This window comes from Xenopus tropicalis, chromosome 1 (genome assembly GCF_000004195.4).
Source record: "Xenopus tropicalis strain Nigerian chromosome 1, UCB_Xtro_10.0, whole genome shotgun sequence".
NCBI classification, from domain to species: Eukaryota; Metazoa; Chordata; class Amphibia; order Anura; family Pipidae; genus Xenopus; species Xenopus tropicalis.
The window spans coordinates 19,666,353-19,685,030 of NC_030677.2; the positions used below are offsets into that span (position 1 = coordinate 19,666,353).

The following is an 18,678-nucleotide window of genomic DNA, read 5'->3' on the forward strand; positions in this document are numbered from 1 at the left end:
AGCTGGCCATACACACACCGGTATTATTGTACAAAGCCTCAATTCGGTGCATGTATGGCGGATCAACGAGACGACGGATATCCAAAGCTTTTGCGATATCCATCGGGCAAGGGCAAAATCTGTTTAGGGCTGAATCGACAGATGGGGGTAGAATCCCTATTGTTTTTACCTCCATATCTGACGATTCAGCCGTGAATGTCAATAAAGGGAATGAACGATCTTTCCTGCAACCATTGGGTGGCCAAATCCATTAAACCATTGCAACCTTTCCAAACAACTGTATCTATATAAGCCTGGGCCAGCTTAAGGAAAGATCGTAAGATCATTACACCAAAGGCAAACGTCGCTGGTAATGTTGCCCCATAGCAACCAAATAGCAGTTAGATTGAAAGGGTCACCTACAAGTTAGAAAATAGAAGCAAAGATCTGATTGGTTGCTATGGGCAATATCACCGGTGATGTTTGTCTCCAGCGTTAATAAATACACCCCGTTAGAAAGGTAAAGGCACAATTCCCTGCACAAAGAGTAAATCTTAATGAAACACCCCCCGAGCGTGCAACCCTGTGCGGCTGCCTAATGGAGAGCTTGGGCGCTGCACGTAGGCCCCCCAGATTCCACAAGAGATGTGTTTTTCATTCCGGAGCAGAAAAGCTGCAAACGTAGATTAAGCGCCTGATCTGTAAAAACTAATTAGAGAGCATAGAGTTTGGGTATAATATCCCTGCGTGCCTGTGTGTGCCCCAGTGTAGCGGCTGAGAAGCCCCAGTTAGATTGTGGTGTGAGCTTACACAGCTGGGAGGAATAAGCCCCCTGCCCAGTCCCCTTTTATCTCCTTTCACTTCATTTTCACGGAGCAGCTTTTATCTCCCATTTTAATCCCACCATTTCTGTCAGGACATAATCTCTTTCTCAAATTTACATTTTAATTACCCGGCCAGCTGTTGTGGCTAAAATCAATAATGTCAGCATTCAGTGGCCTATCTTCCCCGGCCGAGAGCCCTGCCTCTCTATTTCCCCGCATCGATTGATTCCCTACGCACTCTCCATTTTATTGCCTCCAGCAAATAGGTGCCATTTGGTCGTTTAAGGCATCAAAAAAATAAAAAAAAAATCCTTTTGGCCGTGTTATGATTAACGGCGAACATTAAAAATAATCTCCTTATAGAATCTACTCAATACATTTTATCCTTCCTTGGGACCTGGACGCGCCCCCGGGAATGATGTGAATGCTGGCGCAGGGAATAACGCAGCTTTTTGGGATGGTTTTTTTTTTTTTTTGGTCTTTGTTTTATATTTGGGTGTTGTGCAAACTATGTCCCACAAGGGGGAGAATATTCACTAAACATTTTCTGGAGATATGAATGAGATATAAATGAAGATCTGACGTCAGTTTGTACTTGAATATGTCCTTGCTCTTAAAGGGGCAGTTCACTTTTGGATTAGCTTTCAGTTTGATTTAGAGAGGGCTGTTCTGAGACAATTTGCAATTGGTCTTCATTTTGTGGTTTTTGAATTATTTACCATTTTTTGTTCAGCAGCTCTCCAGTTTGGAATTTCAGCGATTACCTGGTTGCTAAGGTCCTAATTACTTTAGCAACCAGGTAGTGGTTTAAATGAGAGACTGGAATATGAAAAGGAGGGGGCCTAAATAAACAGATAAGTAGTAAAACAATAAAACTGTAGCCTCACAGAGCAATAGTTTTTTTCTTTTTCTTTTTTTTGGTGCCAGGTCAGTGACCCCCATTTGAAATATGGAAACACTCCATCTTTCAAAAACTATAAAAAAAAATAAATAATGGAGACCAATTGAAATGTTGCTAAGAATTTTAGTTAACATACTAAAAGTTAACCTGTAGATAAACCACCCATTTAGTGGCCTTATACAGGCGAGGCCAGAGGTGGCGCTATCCACAATGGGGTTTAAAGGGAATGTTTTTGGACAGATAAACAATGGAGAGGAGTTAAATCCCATGACTTCCTCTTCATCACTCTGAAGCCATGAAAAATAACCTTTTTTGACCAAGTAAACTTTTCTTTAATGGAGCATTAACAGAACATACATTTTCATGTTGAGCGAAGGGCTTGTACGTTCAATAATGAAGTCCCTACTCTTTATTAACAGGACTAGAGCCCTCCGCTTCTAAACAGCCTGGCAAGAAAACAGAGGTGAAGAGGCCCAATGTTCCCCAAGTTCCTCCAAGTCAGAAGAGGATTAACGATGAGTTGAACCCCACTTGTGCTGCTGCCACAATGAAAACCATGAAGGACAAGATGGCAAAAGCCTTGCCTGGAAGCTCCAGGTACGGTATGGGTTACATATTGATTCTCCCTTACAGCACAATTCAGCTTAGAAACCTATTTTGCCTCAAAAAAGGTGATTGCAGAGTCAAAAACCCTATAATATATTATATATAAATATATATAGTACATATAATATTAGCTATGTTTGGTCTAAACAAAGCATTATCTTGTATCCTAAAATCCAATCTTAATGGAGAAGGAAAGGCTAAATCACTAGGGGGTGCCAAATGTTGGGCAGGGGCGGGGGCCCGGCCGGGGGTTTCAGGTAAGTGATTACAATCACTGGAAGGTAGCTAAGATTTGGGCACCCTTCAGTGATTGTAACTTCCCTTCCCCTTTAATGTCTAATGTCCCCATTAATGTGTAATGACAGCAATACTGTACAGGCGAATGACTTTCTCTTTGCTACAGAAATGCAGGAGAACCCAAGAGTAAGTGCCCAAAGCGAGAGACGGACCTATCCCAAGCACCTGTTGCACCGTGTGGCCTAGATCTGCATCACTGGGGAGAGGAACAGCCCTCAGCTGGCAAAATGCTTAAGTGAGTAAAATGTTTTTCTTGCTAATACGAGGGGATTTGGGAGATGAGCAGCGCAACCATTCCCAGCCCCGGCAGCAGTGGAACTGTAGCCCGGAATGAACTCTGCACAATGTTTGTGTCTGGCTCAGGCCAGGGGGCTGGGTTTGGGGTTCCATGTGAGGAGGATTTGATGTCACTGTTCCCCTTTAACAGAGGCTGAGAGGAGACAAGGTCACATTGCACCCATAATCGCTGCTGCTATTAACGGTTATGAACGTTGGTGGCCAGAGATTATTATGATCGTGGGGGGGTGCGAGGCATGACACCCAGCCGCCACTCATGATTCACTTCATGGGCATTAGAGACTCATTTCCATCTAGAACAGGTGTATCTTTCCCTCCCACTGTTGCCTTCAGTGCTCTCATTGGTTACCTTGAAACCAGCTCCGACTCCACTGTCCCTAGATAGTGGTACCCTCCTCCTCCTGTTGCTCGGTGTGCATGGATCTCGGTAGGGACTGGGTGGCACGGCACAATATCCACATGTTCTCCTAGAGCTTTTATTCTCTCCCTTCCCTTGGTCTGAGCCTGTCACCGATTTAACTGCACATTAAAGAACACGTCAACCCCAAAAATACGTTTTTGCCTAATAAAAGAAAATCTAATTCTAAGCAAGTTTCCAATATGAATTTATTAACAATTTTCAGTGCTTTAAAAGTTATTTGTAAGTGTAATTGCTATCGAAAGCAGCATTCACTGAACTCCTGGTTGTTACTTTTTTAAACAATTTTGCAAAGGCCAGTCTCCTCCAGCGAGTCAGGTCTGTCAGGCAGCTGCCTTGTGTTACATTGTTTCAACAGTCAGAGCCACCAGGGCAGAGAATAGAAAAGGACTGGCAAACACTGCTTGTAATAGCAATTATATAAACAAATAACCATTACAAATTTGGAGAGCAGCCGAACAAACAAGTAAAATAATTTAGTATTCCGTGATGCCTGCACATAAAGCACCACAGAGCAGTTGTTGGTAGAAAGATTTGGGGATAGCAGATATGATTGGGCAAGATGGCAACCGCGGGGCAACATGGTGACGGCAGCACAAAATAGTGACAGTAGGGTGTCAACTGCGGCACAAGTTGGTGGCAGTAGCTCAGCACTTTATATCAGTGTTTCCCATCCTGCAGCCCCCCAGCTATTGCTAAATTAATAATCCCAGTGCCTGGAATGCCTGATTTATATAATTCTTCCATAGGGCCCCAACCAGGCCCGGACTGGCAATCTCTGGGTTCTGGCAAATACCAGAGGGGCTGCTGTAAGATGCCATAGACAGTCACTATTTATTGGGCTGCTGGGGGGCTGTTTGGGCCTCTGTGTACTTGTAATGCCAGGGCCTATTTTGAATCCCAGTCTAGGTGTTTCCCTAGCCTTCCTGCATGGCTTGGAACCCCTCTTTTCAAATTCCTGTCCAGCATTCAACCATAATGCCTATATATAACCTGCCTAACTGTCAGTTGATCCAGAGGAAGGCAAAAAACCATTCTGAAGCCTCTCTAATTTGCCTCAGAGGGGGGCAACTGACTCCAAGTCCCTGAATGTAATTGTACTGAGAGCTGTCTCCCATACCCCTGTATTCCCTCACTTGTACCCAGAGCTATCTCCCCTACCCCTGTATTCCCTCACTTGTACTGAGAGCTATCTCCCATACCCCTGTATTCCCTCACTTGTACTGAGAGCTATCTCCCCTACCCCTGTATTCCCTCACTTGTACTGAGAGCTATCCCCCCTACCCCTGTATTCCCTCACTTGTACTGAGAGCTATCTCCCCATAACCCTGTATTCCCTCACTTGTACTGAGAGCTATCCCCCCTACCCCTGTATTCCCTCACTTGTACTGAGAGCTATCTCCCATACCCCTGTATTCCCTCACTTGTACTGAGAGCTATTACCCCTACCCCTGTATTCCCTCACTTGTACTGAGAGCTATCCCCCCTACCCCTGTATTCCCTCACTTGTACTGAGAGCTATCTCCCCTACCCCTGTATTCCCTCACTTGTACTGAGAGCTATCTCCCCTACCCCTGTATTCCCTCACTTGTACTGAGAGCTATCTCCCCTACCCCTGTATTCCCTCACTTGTACTGAGAGCTATCTCCCCTAACCCTGTATTCCCTCACTTGTACCGAGAGCTATCTCCCCTACCCCTGTATTCCCTCACTTGTACTGAGAGCTGTCTCCCATACCCCTGTATTCCCTCACTTGTACTGAGAGCGATCCCCCCTACCCCTGTATTCCCTCACTTGTACTGAGAGCTATCCCCCCTACCCCTGTATTCCCTCACTTGTACTGAGAGCTATCTCCCATACCGCTGTATTCCCTCACTTGTACTGAGAGCTATCTCCCATACCGCTGTATTCCCTCACTTGTACTGAGAGCTATCTCCCCCACCCCTGTATTCCCTCACTTGTACTGAGAGCTATCCCCCCTACCCCTGTATTCCCTCACTTGTACTGAGAGCTATCCCCCCTACCCCTGTATTCCCTCACTTGTACTGAGAGCTATCTCCCCCACCCCTGTATTCCCTCACTTGTACTGAGAGCTATCCCCCCTACCCCTGTATTCCCTCACTTGTACTGAGAGCTATCCCCCCTACCCCTGTATTCCCTCACTTGTACTGAGAGCTATCCCCCCTACCCCTGTATTCCCTCACTTGTACTGAGAGCTATCCCCCCTACCCCTGTATTCCCTCACTTGTACTGAGAGCTATCTCCCTACCCCTGTATTCCCTCACTTGTACTGAGAGCTATCTCCCTACCCCTGTATTCCCTCACTTGTACTGAGAGCTATCTCCCCATAACCCTGTATTCCCTCACTTGTACTAAGAGCTATCTCCCCATAACCCTGTATTCCCTTACTTGTACTGAGAGCTATCCCCCCTACCCCTGTATTCCCTCACTTGTACTGAGAGCTATCCCCCCTACCCCTGTATTCCCTCACTTGTACTGAGAGCTATCCCCTGTATTCCCTCACTTGTACTGAGAGCTATCTCCCCTACCCCTGTATTCCCTCACTTGTACTGAGAGCTATCCCCTGTATTCCCTCACTTGTACTGAGAGCTATCCCCCCTACCCCTGTATTCCCTCACTTGTACTGAGAGCTATCCCCTGTATTCCCTCACTTGTACTGAGAGCTATCCCCTGTATTCCCTCACTTGTACTGAGAGCTATCCCCCCTACCCCTGTATTCCCTCACTTGTACTGAGAGCTATCCCCTGTATTCCCTCACTTGTACTGAGAGCTATCCCCTGTATTCCCTCACTTGTACTGAGAGCTATCTCCCCTACCCCTGTATTCCCTCACTTGTACTGAGAGCTATCTCCCCTACCCCTGTATTCCCTCACTTGTACTGAGAGCTATCCCCCCTACCCCTGTATTCCCTCACTTGTACTGAGAGCTATCCCCTGTATTCCCTCACTTGATAAAAAGCCATCCAGCCCCTTCTTGACTTGGCGACACTGTCATAGCATTCCTATAGCCAGTGTAATACAAAGGTATGGCGGGCCTTTACGCTGGGGCCAATGGGCAGAAAGCCGCCGTCGCTCACTTGCAAGTTGTCCGAACTCAGGCGCTTTAATTTACAGCCGGGAGATTCAAGTCACAGGTGAAATCAAAAGCATATTTCATGGCCTGTCTGCCTCCTGCTGTACTGCGTTGCTTTTATGCTCGCCCATAAAATAGAGGGCATACCTCTGAACCACACAGCTCATTACTAGAGATATGCCAAGCTAACGAAGATAATTTACTCGCGCACAGTCACAGGGCCACCAGTTTATGGCTCGGGGAGATGCACAAACTATAAAAGGGTTTCTTAGAGGGCGCTCACCTCCCGCTTTTTATGTACTGCTTAAACGCTCCCAAATGCAGCACAATAGGCCTTTTTCTTGGAAAAGTCACTGCCGGTGCATTTATACTTCAGCCCTTTGTATTTATGTGTGCTTGGTAGGGTGTGTAAGTAATTGGCTTGGGCCCCCAGTACCCCCGGGGGCCCCTCAGGGGGAAAATGTTGATGAAAGCACACGTTATGTTTAATAATTGTTAGGGAACTCTTGAGTATCACTCATGTATTATAAGGGATAATGTACCCCCTACTGTAAATGATAAGGATATTAGAAGTCACTGAGGGGTTCTGTGCCCATATAAAGGCACGAGGCTGCAGGCTGAGTTATACAGGGAACTCTGAGTATCACTCATGTATTATAAGGGATAATGTACCCCCTACTGTAAATGATAAGGATATTAGCAGTCACTGAGGGGTTCTGTGCCCATATAAAGGCACGAGGCTGCAGGCTGAGTTATACAGGGAACTCTGAGTATCACTCATGTATTATAAGGGATAATGTACCCCCTACTGTAAATGATAAGGATATTAGCAGTCACTGAGGGGTTCTGTGCCCATATAAAGGCACAAGGCTGCAGGCTGAGTTATACAGGGAACTCTGAGTATCACTCATGTATTATAAGGGATAATGTACCCCCTACTATAAATGATAAGGATATTAGCAGTCACTGAGGGGTTCTGTGCCCATATAAAGGCACGAGGCTGCAGGCTGAGTTATTCAGAGCACAGTGGATAACACGTGTAGAACAACTGATATAGTTCTTACTGTAATGATACATGTATGAAGGCACAAAGACACAGGAGTTGCGCCTCTTTACAGGTCATGTAAGGCCAAGGGGACTTAAAACTTCATTTTTACACTGGGTGCCTTATAGAATTCCCATGCTGCATCTCTCTCCCACCCTGTTCCCTCCATCTACTGTTCAACTTTCCCCCTGCCAGGGATTCAAACATATATTGATCAAGGGCTTAACTGTTGTGTGTTCTACTCCTGTCCGGCACAGTGAGGTTATCTCAGCCAATACTCTATTGACCCCTTAGTTGTGTCATTTAATTGCTTTCTGGCCAAGAGAAAGTTTAAGCTACATATTTCAGGTAAGGGCAGGGCAGACTTGATGGAACCATTCTGGGTTTTATCACTACCGAGCTGTTCCAAGGGCAGAAGTATCTTAAAGGAATAGTGTCATGGGAAAAAAATTAACCCATCAGTTAATAGAGCTTCTCCAGCAGAATCCTGCATCGAATCAGCTTTTCCATGGGGCTAGCCATATTCTTCATTTCCCAGGGTGCCACAGCCATGTGATCTGTGCTCTGATCAAACTTCAGTCACACTTTACTGCTGCGCTGCAAGTTGAAGTGATATTTCACCCCCCCCCAGCAGCCGATCAGCAGAACAATGGGAAGGGAGCAAGATAGCAGCTCCCAGTAGGTATCAGAATAGCACTCAATAGTAAGAAATCCAAGTCCGGCGTGGGACTCCTCCAGTTACATGGGAGTAGGAGAAACAATAGGTTAGCTGAAAGCAGTTCTAATGTGTAGCGCTGGCTCCTTCTGAAAGCTCAGACTCAGGCACACTTTACTGCTGCGCTGCAAGTTGGAGTGATATCCCCCCCCCCCCCCCCCCCCCCCCCCAGCAGCCGATCAGCAGAACAATGGGAAGGGAGCAAGATAGCAGCTCCCAGTAGGTATCAGAATAGCACTCAATAGTAAGAAATCCAAGTCCGGCTTGGGACTCCTCCAGTTACATGGGAGTAGGAGAAACAATAGGTTAGCTGAAAGCAGTTCTAATGTGTAGCGCTGGCTGAAAGCTCAGACTCAGGCACAATGCACTGAGATGGCACCTACACACCAATATTACAGCTACAAATACATTTGTTTGTTCAAGAATAAAAGTTTAAACGGTAGATGGAATTTTTTGCTATGTAAACAGTGTCATTTAGAAATAAAAAGTACCCCATAATAATCATGACAGTATCCCTTTAATAGTAGCTTAAGAATTGTTGGACCCCAAAGTATGTTGGGTTCCCAAAACCCCCCATTTAAGTGCATTAATGGTGGTGATTGCTCAGCTCTGGTACTAAATTGTAATCACTATTCACTGTGAGGTTCTGATACAAAACATAAACATCGTGTATCTGTTCCCTCTGTATATTCAGGTTCAGCTCTCTGCACCGGTTCTGGGCACCGAATGAAGTGGACGAAGAGGTTGAAAGCAAGGAATTAGAAGCCTTGGTGAAAACTCGTTACGTGACACTCCCTGGGAAATTTGAACCTGTGAAACACAAGTGCCTTGCCCCAATGCCTAATGGGAGCCTGTGTGAGCGGCAGGACAGGTACAAGGTGCGCATCATGTGCTGGGCCGGACATGGGCTGCTTCTGGCGGTTCTGATGCTGCTTTAAAGGTTTACCTTTAAGTTAACTTTTAGTATTTCATAGAATGGCCAATTCTAAGCAACTTTTCAGTTGGTCTTCATTATTTCTTTTAATCTATTTTGATCTATTTGTCTTTTTCTTCTAAAGGCCCTCATACACGGGCTGATTGTAGCTGCCGATAACCCTTGGACAGATTCGGCAGCTTATCGGCCCATGTAGGGGCAGAAATGAGGGGCCTGCCCCACTGATATCTGGCCTGAAATTGGGCAGATATGGATCGGCCAGGTTAGAAAATTCAGTTGGATAGGGGACCACATCGGCTCGTTGATTCGGTCCCCAAACCGACTGCCCCATTGCTGCCAATATAATGCAATCATTTTGCCCCAGGGCCAAACTATGAAATTATAGCATACACGCTCCCCGATATCGCCCACCCGTTGGTGGGGATATCGGGTGTAGATCCACCAACTTGGCGATCTCACCAAGCGAGCGAATCTCAATGTGTATGGGGACCTTAAGTCTTTGCAGATTTCAGATGCAACCAGATAGCTGCCGAAACTCCAAACTGCAGAGCTGCTGAGCAAAAAGTGAAATAACTAAACAACTGCAAATAAAATATTCAATTGCAGATTGTTTCGAAATATTACTCTCTAAATCAAACTAAAACTTAACTCAAAGTTGAACATCCCCTTTAAAGCAGGGAAAACACCCAAACCCTGCTACTTGTGCCATCATTCCTGGACTGGGAGTCAAAATAGGCCCTGGTATTTCATGTACAGAAAGGCCCAAACAGCCCCCAGCCCAATAAATAGTGAGTGACTATGGCATCTTACAGCAGCCCCTCTGGCATTTGCCGGAACCCGCAGATTGCCAGTCCGGGCCTGTGTGCCACACACCGAAACAGTGACTAATGTTCTAGGCAGCTAGTAGGAAATCATATAAACTGGGAATTGACCTGTTTCTTTTTTGACATTCCCAACCCAGTGCCCGTTCCACGGAAAGATCGTTCCTCGGGATGCCATTGGAGTCCCTATAAACGCAGAGGATCGAGCCAGAGAAGCCAGGGAGAAGTTTGAGAAACAAGGCGAGGAACAAGGTTCGTTACGGGACCTCAGACTGGTCTCTCCATGTTCATTCATAAACGTTCCCTGTGTAATAGAAAAGAACTGTATCAAGACTGGATATTGTAGTTGTTGGGAGTTGTTGATCCCTGAAGTTGCTCTGATCCCCCCCCAATAGGCTCTGTTCAGCATTCCCATTTGCCCATACACTAAAGCAAAGCCAGTGTTATATGCAGGCACCTTGGGGCTTTGAGCCTTTCAGGCCACGGTAGCTTGTGACTGCTCAGGGACAAGGCCAGTCCAGGAGGGGCAGGTCCCTGGGCAGCCGCTTGTGAAATAGCATCTTTTTAATAACTGCCACATTGATTCTCACCTGCCTTCCAACAGTTGGCAATTTTCTTTTCCCTGCCGCTAAACTCTCCGACAATAAAGGAAAAGCTTCAGGGTCTCGGCAGCACCAAAAAGCTTCTCCTGCTCAGAAATCTATTGATTTCTCTCAAAGGCTTTTAAATTGCTCCTTCGTTTTACTCCAACTCACACTGCTATAATAGATTGTGTATTTCCATTCCACGGGTTTAGCCATTTCTACAGGTTCCTAAACGGTTACGCCTCTTATTATTGCAGAGTAAGCTCTTTATTCGGCGGGGTTTAGCCACTCATCACTTCTGTACATTCCACCTAGATAGCAGATTTGGACACTGCCATGCATTGTCTCCATAAGTCAACTAGGTGAGGTCAGTAAGCTCCATGGCTCCATATTTATACACAGGTCTCTAAACCAGTCACATTTCATGCTATTCACAATAATGCCAAGATATAAAGAGATATCTACTAAGGTAGGTTATTAAAGTTTAGACCGTTTGTAATATGGACACAAAGGTGCATTCTCCACCAGAGACAGAATGGTTCAACTGCCTTCCATGCTACCATTGTGCAGAATGGCTGAAAGTGCCTCAGTTTGAGCACTAATGCGTCCGATTTCCAGTTCTCTCACTGGCTGCTCGTTACGTGCTTCCAGTTCTCTCATTGGCTGCTCGTTAGGTGCTTCCAGTTCTCTCATTGGCTGCTCGTTACGTGCTGACATTGAATGAATCTAGACAATAAATATATATTTGTTTCTTTCAGACTGGAGGGACCCAGAGCTGATGAGAGAGATCGAGCAGGCTACAGGGGTGGATCTCGGCTCATCCAAGTGCCCCGTCAAAGGGAAAGGGAAAGGTGTTAAGAGAAATTTAAAGAAAAAGTACCCAAACCTGACAGATCTGAAGCAGAAAGCCAACACCTCCCGCTCGCGGCTTGAGAAGAAAGTGTTCAACACGTAAGTTCCTTTATGATTTTTCTGTATTTTGCTGTTAATTGTATCAGAGCTGGAATTACATGTGGCCAATAATCACAGGTCTATTAATGTGAGTAACGATTGGTTCCCTTACTAACAGATAAGCAGGCAAGCCTTCTCCGCGGCCATAGGGGCTCTCACATCAACATGACTTATTCTGCAGAAAACTGACGCGTTTCGCAGGAAGTGTATGCAGTCCGCAGCCCATTAGAAAATATTTTTTTTGTTTTAAAGTGCGTCCAGTACAAATGCTCCATAATATGAATTTTAGTTGAAATTGGAGGGCTGTTTGGTACTGCTGTTATGTGCAGCCATGTTTATGCACTAGGCCTGATGCTGCAGAAGTGCTGGAGTCCCATGAAATAATAAAAATGATACAAAAAGCAGCAAAACATTCCACCTCGTGCCATTTATTTATAAGCAGCGGGGCGGGGTTTGGGGCATAAAACCACTGCTAGGGATAATAGAACGGCACATTTCTGCTTCTTTTTCTTCCATTGAAGGAGAAAAGTTTTATTTACTAAAGGCTGCCATATCTAGGCCCATTCCTTTGTATCTGACCAATAGGACTTCAGGCTGAACGGCTGGCAAATCACTTTGCTTAGCTCATGTCGTAGAGCGATAATTCCCAGACTGAAGGGTGGGGCCTGGGCAGTGGCAGATGGGGGCTCAGCCTGAAGGGCAAATATGGCAAGATTTGGGGAGAGTGTCTACATGTTCCCCATGATACCGTTGTGTGGAAGTAAGGCTGTATATTGTTCTAAGGAAGACACCCCTCTGTGGTATCGAAATATTGATATAGTAAAGAGAATGTTCTTATAATTTTGATACAAAAAAATCCATCAGAATATTTTTTGGACTATATACAGCCTTGTTAATGGGTCAGCTGACCAAAGATTGGTCCCCACACCAGCAAATGAGATTTCTGTATGGACAGACTGACTGACATCCAGTGAGATTCCAGGATTGTGTGTCAGAATGTGCCTCCTCCTAAAGTTCTGTTCTTGTTCTTATGATTGGCCAGAGGGCGGATCACATGCTTATATATAGCCCTGCACCCAGTTCTGCTATTTAGAGCTGTTCACCATTCACTAGTAGCCAGACACTCCATGAGGGTTGGCCAGACCTGGGCTGCCATCGGGGTGGAGAGGGGGCACAGTTGTGCCGGGCCCTATGAAATCTTCCAAAAGGGGGGCCTGACCTTGTTGCGTAAGTTACGTAAATAACGTAACACACTGTTATGCAATTTATATACTTGTGCAAAACCTGCCTAGAAACCTAAAACCTAGAAACAAATGCCCCCAATGAACTGACTAATTAGCACATTAATTATTCCTTTTATCTATATATAAGAACTGCTTATTACAGAGTAACATATAATATTGCTCACACAAGGGGCCAGAATGTTGCTACTGGCTGTTTGTGTTCATGGGGGGCCATATAAATAAGCTTTACATGTATGGGTAACATTAAGCCCATGTTGGGCACCATGGCTGCCGGGGAAGCCGTGCTGGTTGTGCCGGACGTTGGGGCGAGTGTCCCCAGTAAGGTCGCTGATAGATATAATGGCAGAGGGGCACATTAGCCCGAGCCTTCCATTTATTTACTCCTCTTATTAAAACCTTGTTGGACTCTTGGACTATTTGTATTGCGCTACTTAATTTAGCCAACACGTCTCATTTGTTCTGCCTCATCAGCGCAGCGTTAGGAGGCGCCACCGGTAATTAATGATACTGCCCTTTTAAGCGTATCCATAACGCCCCAGCGCCACTCAGGAAGGGACACGCAGAGCTCGTGGCTGTTTGGATTTCCAGCTAACGTTTTTCCTCTCCCCCCCCTTTTCCTTACAGAGGATCCGTGAAACGCGTGATAAGTGCAATGAACCAAGCGGATAAGAGGCGACACGAGAAGTTTGCAAACCAGTTTAATTACGCATTAAATTAAAAAGCAAGGGGAACATAAAGCATTCCGCCGGCCTCTCCATGGAACACTTCTTCCAAGGACCTTTGAAGAAAAATTGTTGTACTATAAGTGCGTTTTTTCCTAATGATAATTTCTTAACTTATTTGTGTGTGTGTGTGCGTGTGTGTGTGTGTCCATAGTGTTTTATGTGCCCAGAGTCAGGGGCCCTGCATCAGGGAGATCCAGCTAAGGGGCCACAGCTCGGCCAACTCTGACAGGGAGATCATTAAATGAATGGATCTTTGCCTAACCAGGCATATCCCACAAACCCCTGGGTCAACCATCCAATCAGATTGGGGCCTGAGCAGATCTTTTTAACAAGGACCACATACGTGGCTCACATGGTTTCTCCAGCGTTCCTGATCCGTATCTGCCCGTGCCCCGACAGGTACTCAGGTTTCCTCCCTAATGAAATTGAGCGACTGGGAAATTAGATTGTAAGCTCTTGTAAGCCAGCAATATGTCGGTACTGTGTACATAAAGGATAAACATAATTCCATATCTTTGTATATCTTTTAATAGCAAATGGTGGGACAACTTACCCTTTCAGCCAATACAATAACACGGATATTCAGTGTTAATTCAACTCCCAGTGTTCTGTGGGTTTATTCATGTACTGCTGGTTGATATATGTCGATTGATAGGGATGTATGGTGTATATGTATGTATATATGTGTGTGTGTGTGTGTATATATATATGTGTGTGTGTGTGTGTTGATATATAGAGTGATGTTACTTGTGGCCTCTTTATTTTGTCCCCCTTGTTCCTCTCAGGGAAAGTTTTGCTGCTTGTTGTTTCCATTCACTCTCCTTTGTTATTCTGTTTCATTCTCTGCGCAGGGAATCATCAGCAGTGAGTGGGGAAAGCCGTTCCTTTCTTAGGGAAGCCCCCAGCTTCTGTCATTTCTAAAGGTGGCCAAGATACTGAGCCCCACTGGCCCGCACACTGGATAGGTAGATACCGTACGTAGCGCCAAATACACGTAGGCCAACTTGTTACTGCTACGGTCATTCAGCCTGCCTGTGGCTCCTCTTCACTTTCTTTTAGCCAATTGATGGGAAATGTTCCATCAGGGCAGATCAAACAGAATAACATGTTTATTAGTGCAATGCGCCCCCTAATGGCTGTACATGCCCGGATGGTTGGGCAGTATCTGTATCATCAGTTAATAGAGCTTCTCCAGCAGAATCCTGCATTGTAATCTGTTTTTCCCATGGGGCTAGCCATATTCTTCATTTCCCAGGGTGCCACAGCCATGTGACCTGTGCTCTGATAAACTTCACTCACACTTTACTGCTGCGCTGCTTGTTGGTTTAAATGGCAGAGTGAATTATTTGCTATGTAAACTAGGGATGCGCCGGATTCAGTTTGGGATTTGGGCCGAATCCAGTCTTTTTTTTTTTTTTTTTTTTTTTTGAAGGATTCGGTTTCGGACGAATCCACGGTTCCGGGCGAACCAAATGGTCCAGCCGTATGGTGAGTTTGTGGCAGAACCGTGAGTTGCGGTAGCTAGAGATGTACCTACACCAGAGGAAGCCCAGTGGCTAGTGGGGTATCAGTAGTGGCTTCCTATGGCCGTAGTTGAGCCTTATTGGGAGCCATATAACACATTGGGCTGTGGAGGGGTGAATAAGCCCAAACTGCTCTAGAGGCTGCAGCTGTGCCGGATCATTTCTGCTTCACTCTCTCTGTTTCATTAAAGGGACATATTTACTGCCAGAACCTGTCATTTTTTAATACTTTAGTAACTTTTTAATGTTAAATAAATTTTGTCAAATTTCTAAGGAAATGAAAGTTGTTTTTTTTTTTTTTTAAGCAGTCATGCTGTCCCTAAATGTCATACGCTGTGATGTCACTGGAACGGCCACCGAACATTTAGCTACCAAGATAAACACATCTATTTGATTTCTTACAATGGGGGGATCAGATAGGATCTGTGCTAGAATCTCAGCCATAAAGCAGGGCAGGACTGCTGCTTACAATGGGGCGGGATCAGATAGGATCTGTGCCACTGTGACAGAATACTCTGTTATACAGATAGCTAGAATCTCAGCCATAAAGCAGGGCAGGACTGCTGCTTACAATGGGGGAATCAGATAGGATCTGTGCCACTGTGACAGAATGCTCTGTTATACAGATAGCTAGAATCTCAGCCATAAAGCAGGGCAGGACTGCTGCTTACAATGGGGGAATCAGATAGGATCTGTGCCACTGTGACAGAATACTCTGTTATACAGATAGCTAGAATCTCAGCCATAAAGCAGGGCAGGACTGCTGCTTACAATGGGGGGGGGATCAGATAGGATCTGTGCCACTGTGACAGAATGCTCTGTTATACAGATAGCTAGAATCTCAGCCATAAAGCAGGGCAGGACTGCTGTTTACAATGGGGGGGATCAGATAGGATCTGTGCCACTGTGACAGAATGCTCTGTTATACAGATAGCTAGAATCTCAGCCATAAAGCAGGGCAGGACTGCTGCTTACAATGGGGGGGGGGATCAGATAGGATCTGTGCCACTGTGACAGAATGCTCTGTTATACAGATAGCTAGAATCTCAGCCATAAAGCAGGGCAGGACTGCTGCTTACAATGGGGGGATCAGATAGGATCTGTGCCACTGTGACAGAATGCTCTGTTATACAGATAGCTAGAATCTCAGCCATAAAGCAGGGCAGGACTGCTGCTTACAATGGGGGGGGATCAGATAGGATCTGTGCCACTGTGACAGAATGCTCTGTTATACAGATAGCTAGAATCTCAGCCATAAAGCAGGGCAGGACTGCTGCTTACAATGGGGGGATCAGATAGGATCTGTGCCACTGTGACAGAATGCTCTGTTATACAGATAGCTAGAATCTCAGCCATAAAGCAGGGCAGGACTGCTGCTTACAATGGGGGGATCAGATAGGATCTGTGTCACTGTGACAGAATGCTCTGTTATACAGATAGCTAGAATCTCAGCCATAAAGCAGGGCAGGACTGCTGCTTACAATGGGGGGGGATCAGATAGGATCTGTGCCACTGTGACAGAATGCTCTGTTATACAGATAGCTAGAATCTCAGCCATAAAGCAGGGCAGGACTGCTGCTTACAATGGGGGGGGGGATCAGATAGGATCTGTGCCACTGTGACAGAATGCTCTGTTATACAGATAGCTAGAATCTCAGCCATAAAGCAGGGCAGGACTGCTGCTTACAATGGGGGGATCAGATAGGATCTGTGCCACTGTGACAGAATGCTCTGTTATACAGATAGCTAGAATCTCAGCCATAAAGCAGGGCAGGACTGCTGCTTACAATGGGGGGATCAGATAGGATCTGTGCCACTGTGACAGAATGCTCTGTTATACAGATAGCTAGAATCTCAGCCATAAAGCAGGGCAGGACTGCTGCTTACAATGGGGGGATCAGATAGGATCTGTGTCACTGTGACAGAATGCTCTGTTATACAGATAGCTAGAATCTCAGCCATAAAGCAGGGCAGGACTGCTGCTTACAATGGGGGGGATCAGATAGGATCTGTGCCACTGTGACAGAATGCTCTGTAATATGGATAGCTAGAATCTCAGCCATAAAGCAGGGCAGGACTGCTGCTTACAATGGGGGGGATCAGATAGGATCTGTGCCACTGTGACAGAATGCTCTGTTATACAGATAGCTAGAATCTCAGCCATAAAGCAGGGCAGGACTGCTGCTTACAATGGGGGGATCAGATAGGATCTGTGCCACTGTGACAGAATGCTCTGTTATACAGATAGCTAGAATCTCAGCCATAAAGCAGGGCAGGACTGCTGCTTACAATGGGGGGATCAGATAGGATCTGTGCCACTGTGACAGAATGCTCTGTTATACAGATAGCTAGAATCTCAGCCATAAAGCAGGGCAGGACTGCTGCTTACAATGGGGGGTCAGATAAAACATATTTCCTTCAGACAATTCTGGGCATAAATAAGGCTTAAAAGGCCCCTGAAGTTAAGCCCAAAATAATAAATAGGATGTGCCAGAATATGTTTCATTTATTAAAATAAATCCATTAGAATTCACAGAGGATTAGATTAGGGACATTAAGCGCCACATTTTCCCAATTGCTCGGGAACATTTTTCCTGCGCTCCCTAATTTACATAATTACAGGGTAATGTTTGTGCGGCACAGCCCATTGGCTCCATTTATTCCCCCCGCCATTAGTGTGACTTCCAGCCGCCGACTGGGAAATATTTATGTCAACTGAGAAATCCATTTGTATTTGTCACCCGGATGGAATATGTGCAGGGGCGCCATTTGCTGGCGGGTTTGTCTTCTGCCGCTCGGGGTGGGTGCTTCTTGGGCAAATAGCGGGGCGGGGGGGGCACAGAATGGGGCAGAGGATAAACCAGGGCTGCCGGGCAACAGCCTATGGGCGATTAGTGGTATCAGGGGGAGTTATTCCAATGCTGTCACTTGTCCGGCGGTTCCGACTCATGAAGCAATGTAGGAGGAGTCGCTTTTAAGCCGGCCATACACATTCAGATTTTAGTCTTCTGTTTAAGATTCAGACACCAGTCGTACCAAAGTGACTCCCACTGTAGGGCCCCCGAGGATATCGGCAGGTACACAATACATTTGCAGACATTATCGTTATCTGACCGAAATTGTCCAGTCGACTGAATGACTGATCACCATGGTACGAAAATGATCAGGACAATAATTTGGAGCCCACACACAGTCCGAAAATCATTCCGAAACTACATTTCGTTTGATTATATCGGTGCGTGTATGGCCAGCTGGCTTCTGCTGAATTGCTTCAGGAGTCGGAACCAGCAGTGCAGAGAAAACAAGCCAATGCTCTCAGCCGCAGTTACACATACCTATAGAAGCAGTGAAGATGAGGAATCAATGTGTATTGGAAGTTGCTTAGAATAACATTTCTCTTTCATTTTGGTTAAAGGCTCCATTTCAAGTACAGGGCTACCATGAAAGTTACGCAATTTATGTAACTATGCAAAAACTTGCCTAGAAACTTAAGACACTTGCGTATCAAGTAAATCATAATGCAGAGAAGCTTGAGTGGGGAAGGCAGGGGCAAACTCCATTGAATTAAAAACATAAGGTAAATCCCACTGCCAACAATGAACTGACTGACTAGCACGTTTGGGTTGTGTTGAGCCGCACAAATACGTTTTTATACAAGGTGGTGCCATCTGCTGGCCAGAGGTGGAAGTTCCAGACAGACAGAAGCCCCTCAGTTCCCATCC

The 18,678-nt window shown here is 45.7% G+C and overlaps 1 protein-coding gene across 4 annotated transcripts in view; it reads left to right on the plus strand.

Annotated features, from left to right (window-relative positions):
- The window catches only part of uvssa (UV stimulated scaffold protein A), a 39,033-nt gene extending 23,799 nt beyond the window's left edge, over positions 1 to 15,234 (plus strand). For 3 of the 4 annotated variants that reach the window (XM_012953068.3, XM_012953143.3, XM_012953109.3), the window contains exons 10-15: positions 2,124 to 2,301; positions 2,714 to 2,842; positions 8,869 to 9,052; positions 10,070 to 10,181; positions 11,272 to 11,464; positions 13,333 to 15,234. In XM_012953068.3, the coding sequence (XP_012808522.2) occupies positions 2,124 to 2,301; positions 2,714 to 2,842; positions 8,869 to 9,052; positions 10,070 to 10,181; positions 11,272 to 11,464; positions 13,333 to 13,426 (890 nt within the window). In that variant the 3' untranslated portion in view covers positions 13,427 to 15,234. 4 annotated transcript variants of the gene reach the window in all.
- Positions 15,235 to 18,678: the final 3,444 nt, after the last annotated feature.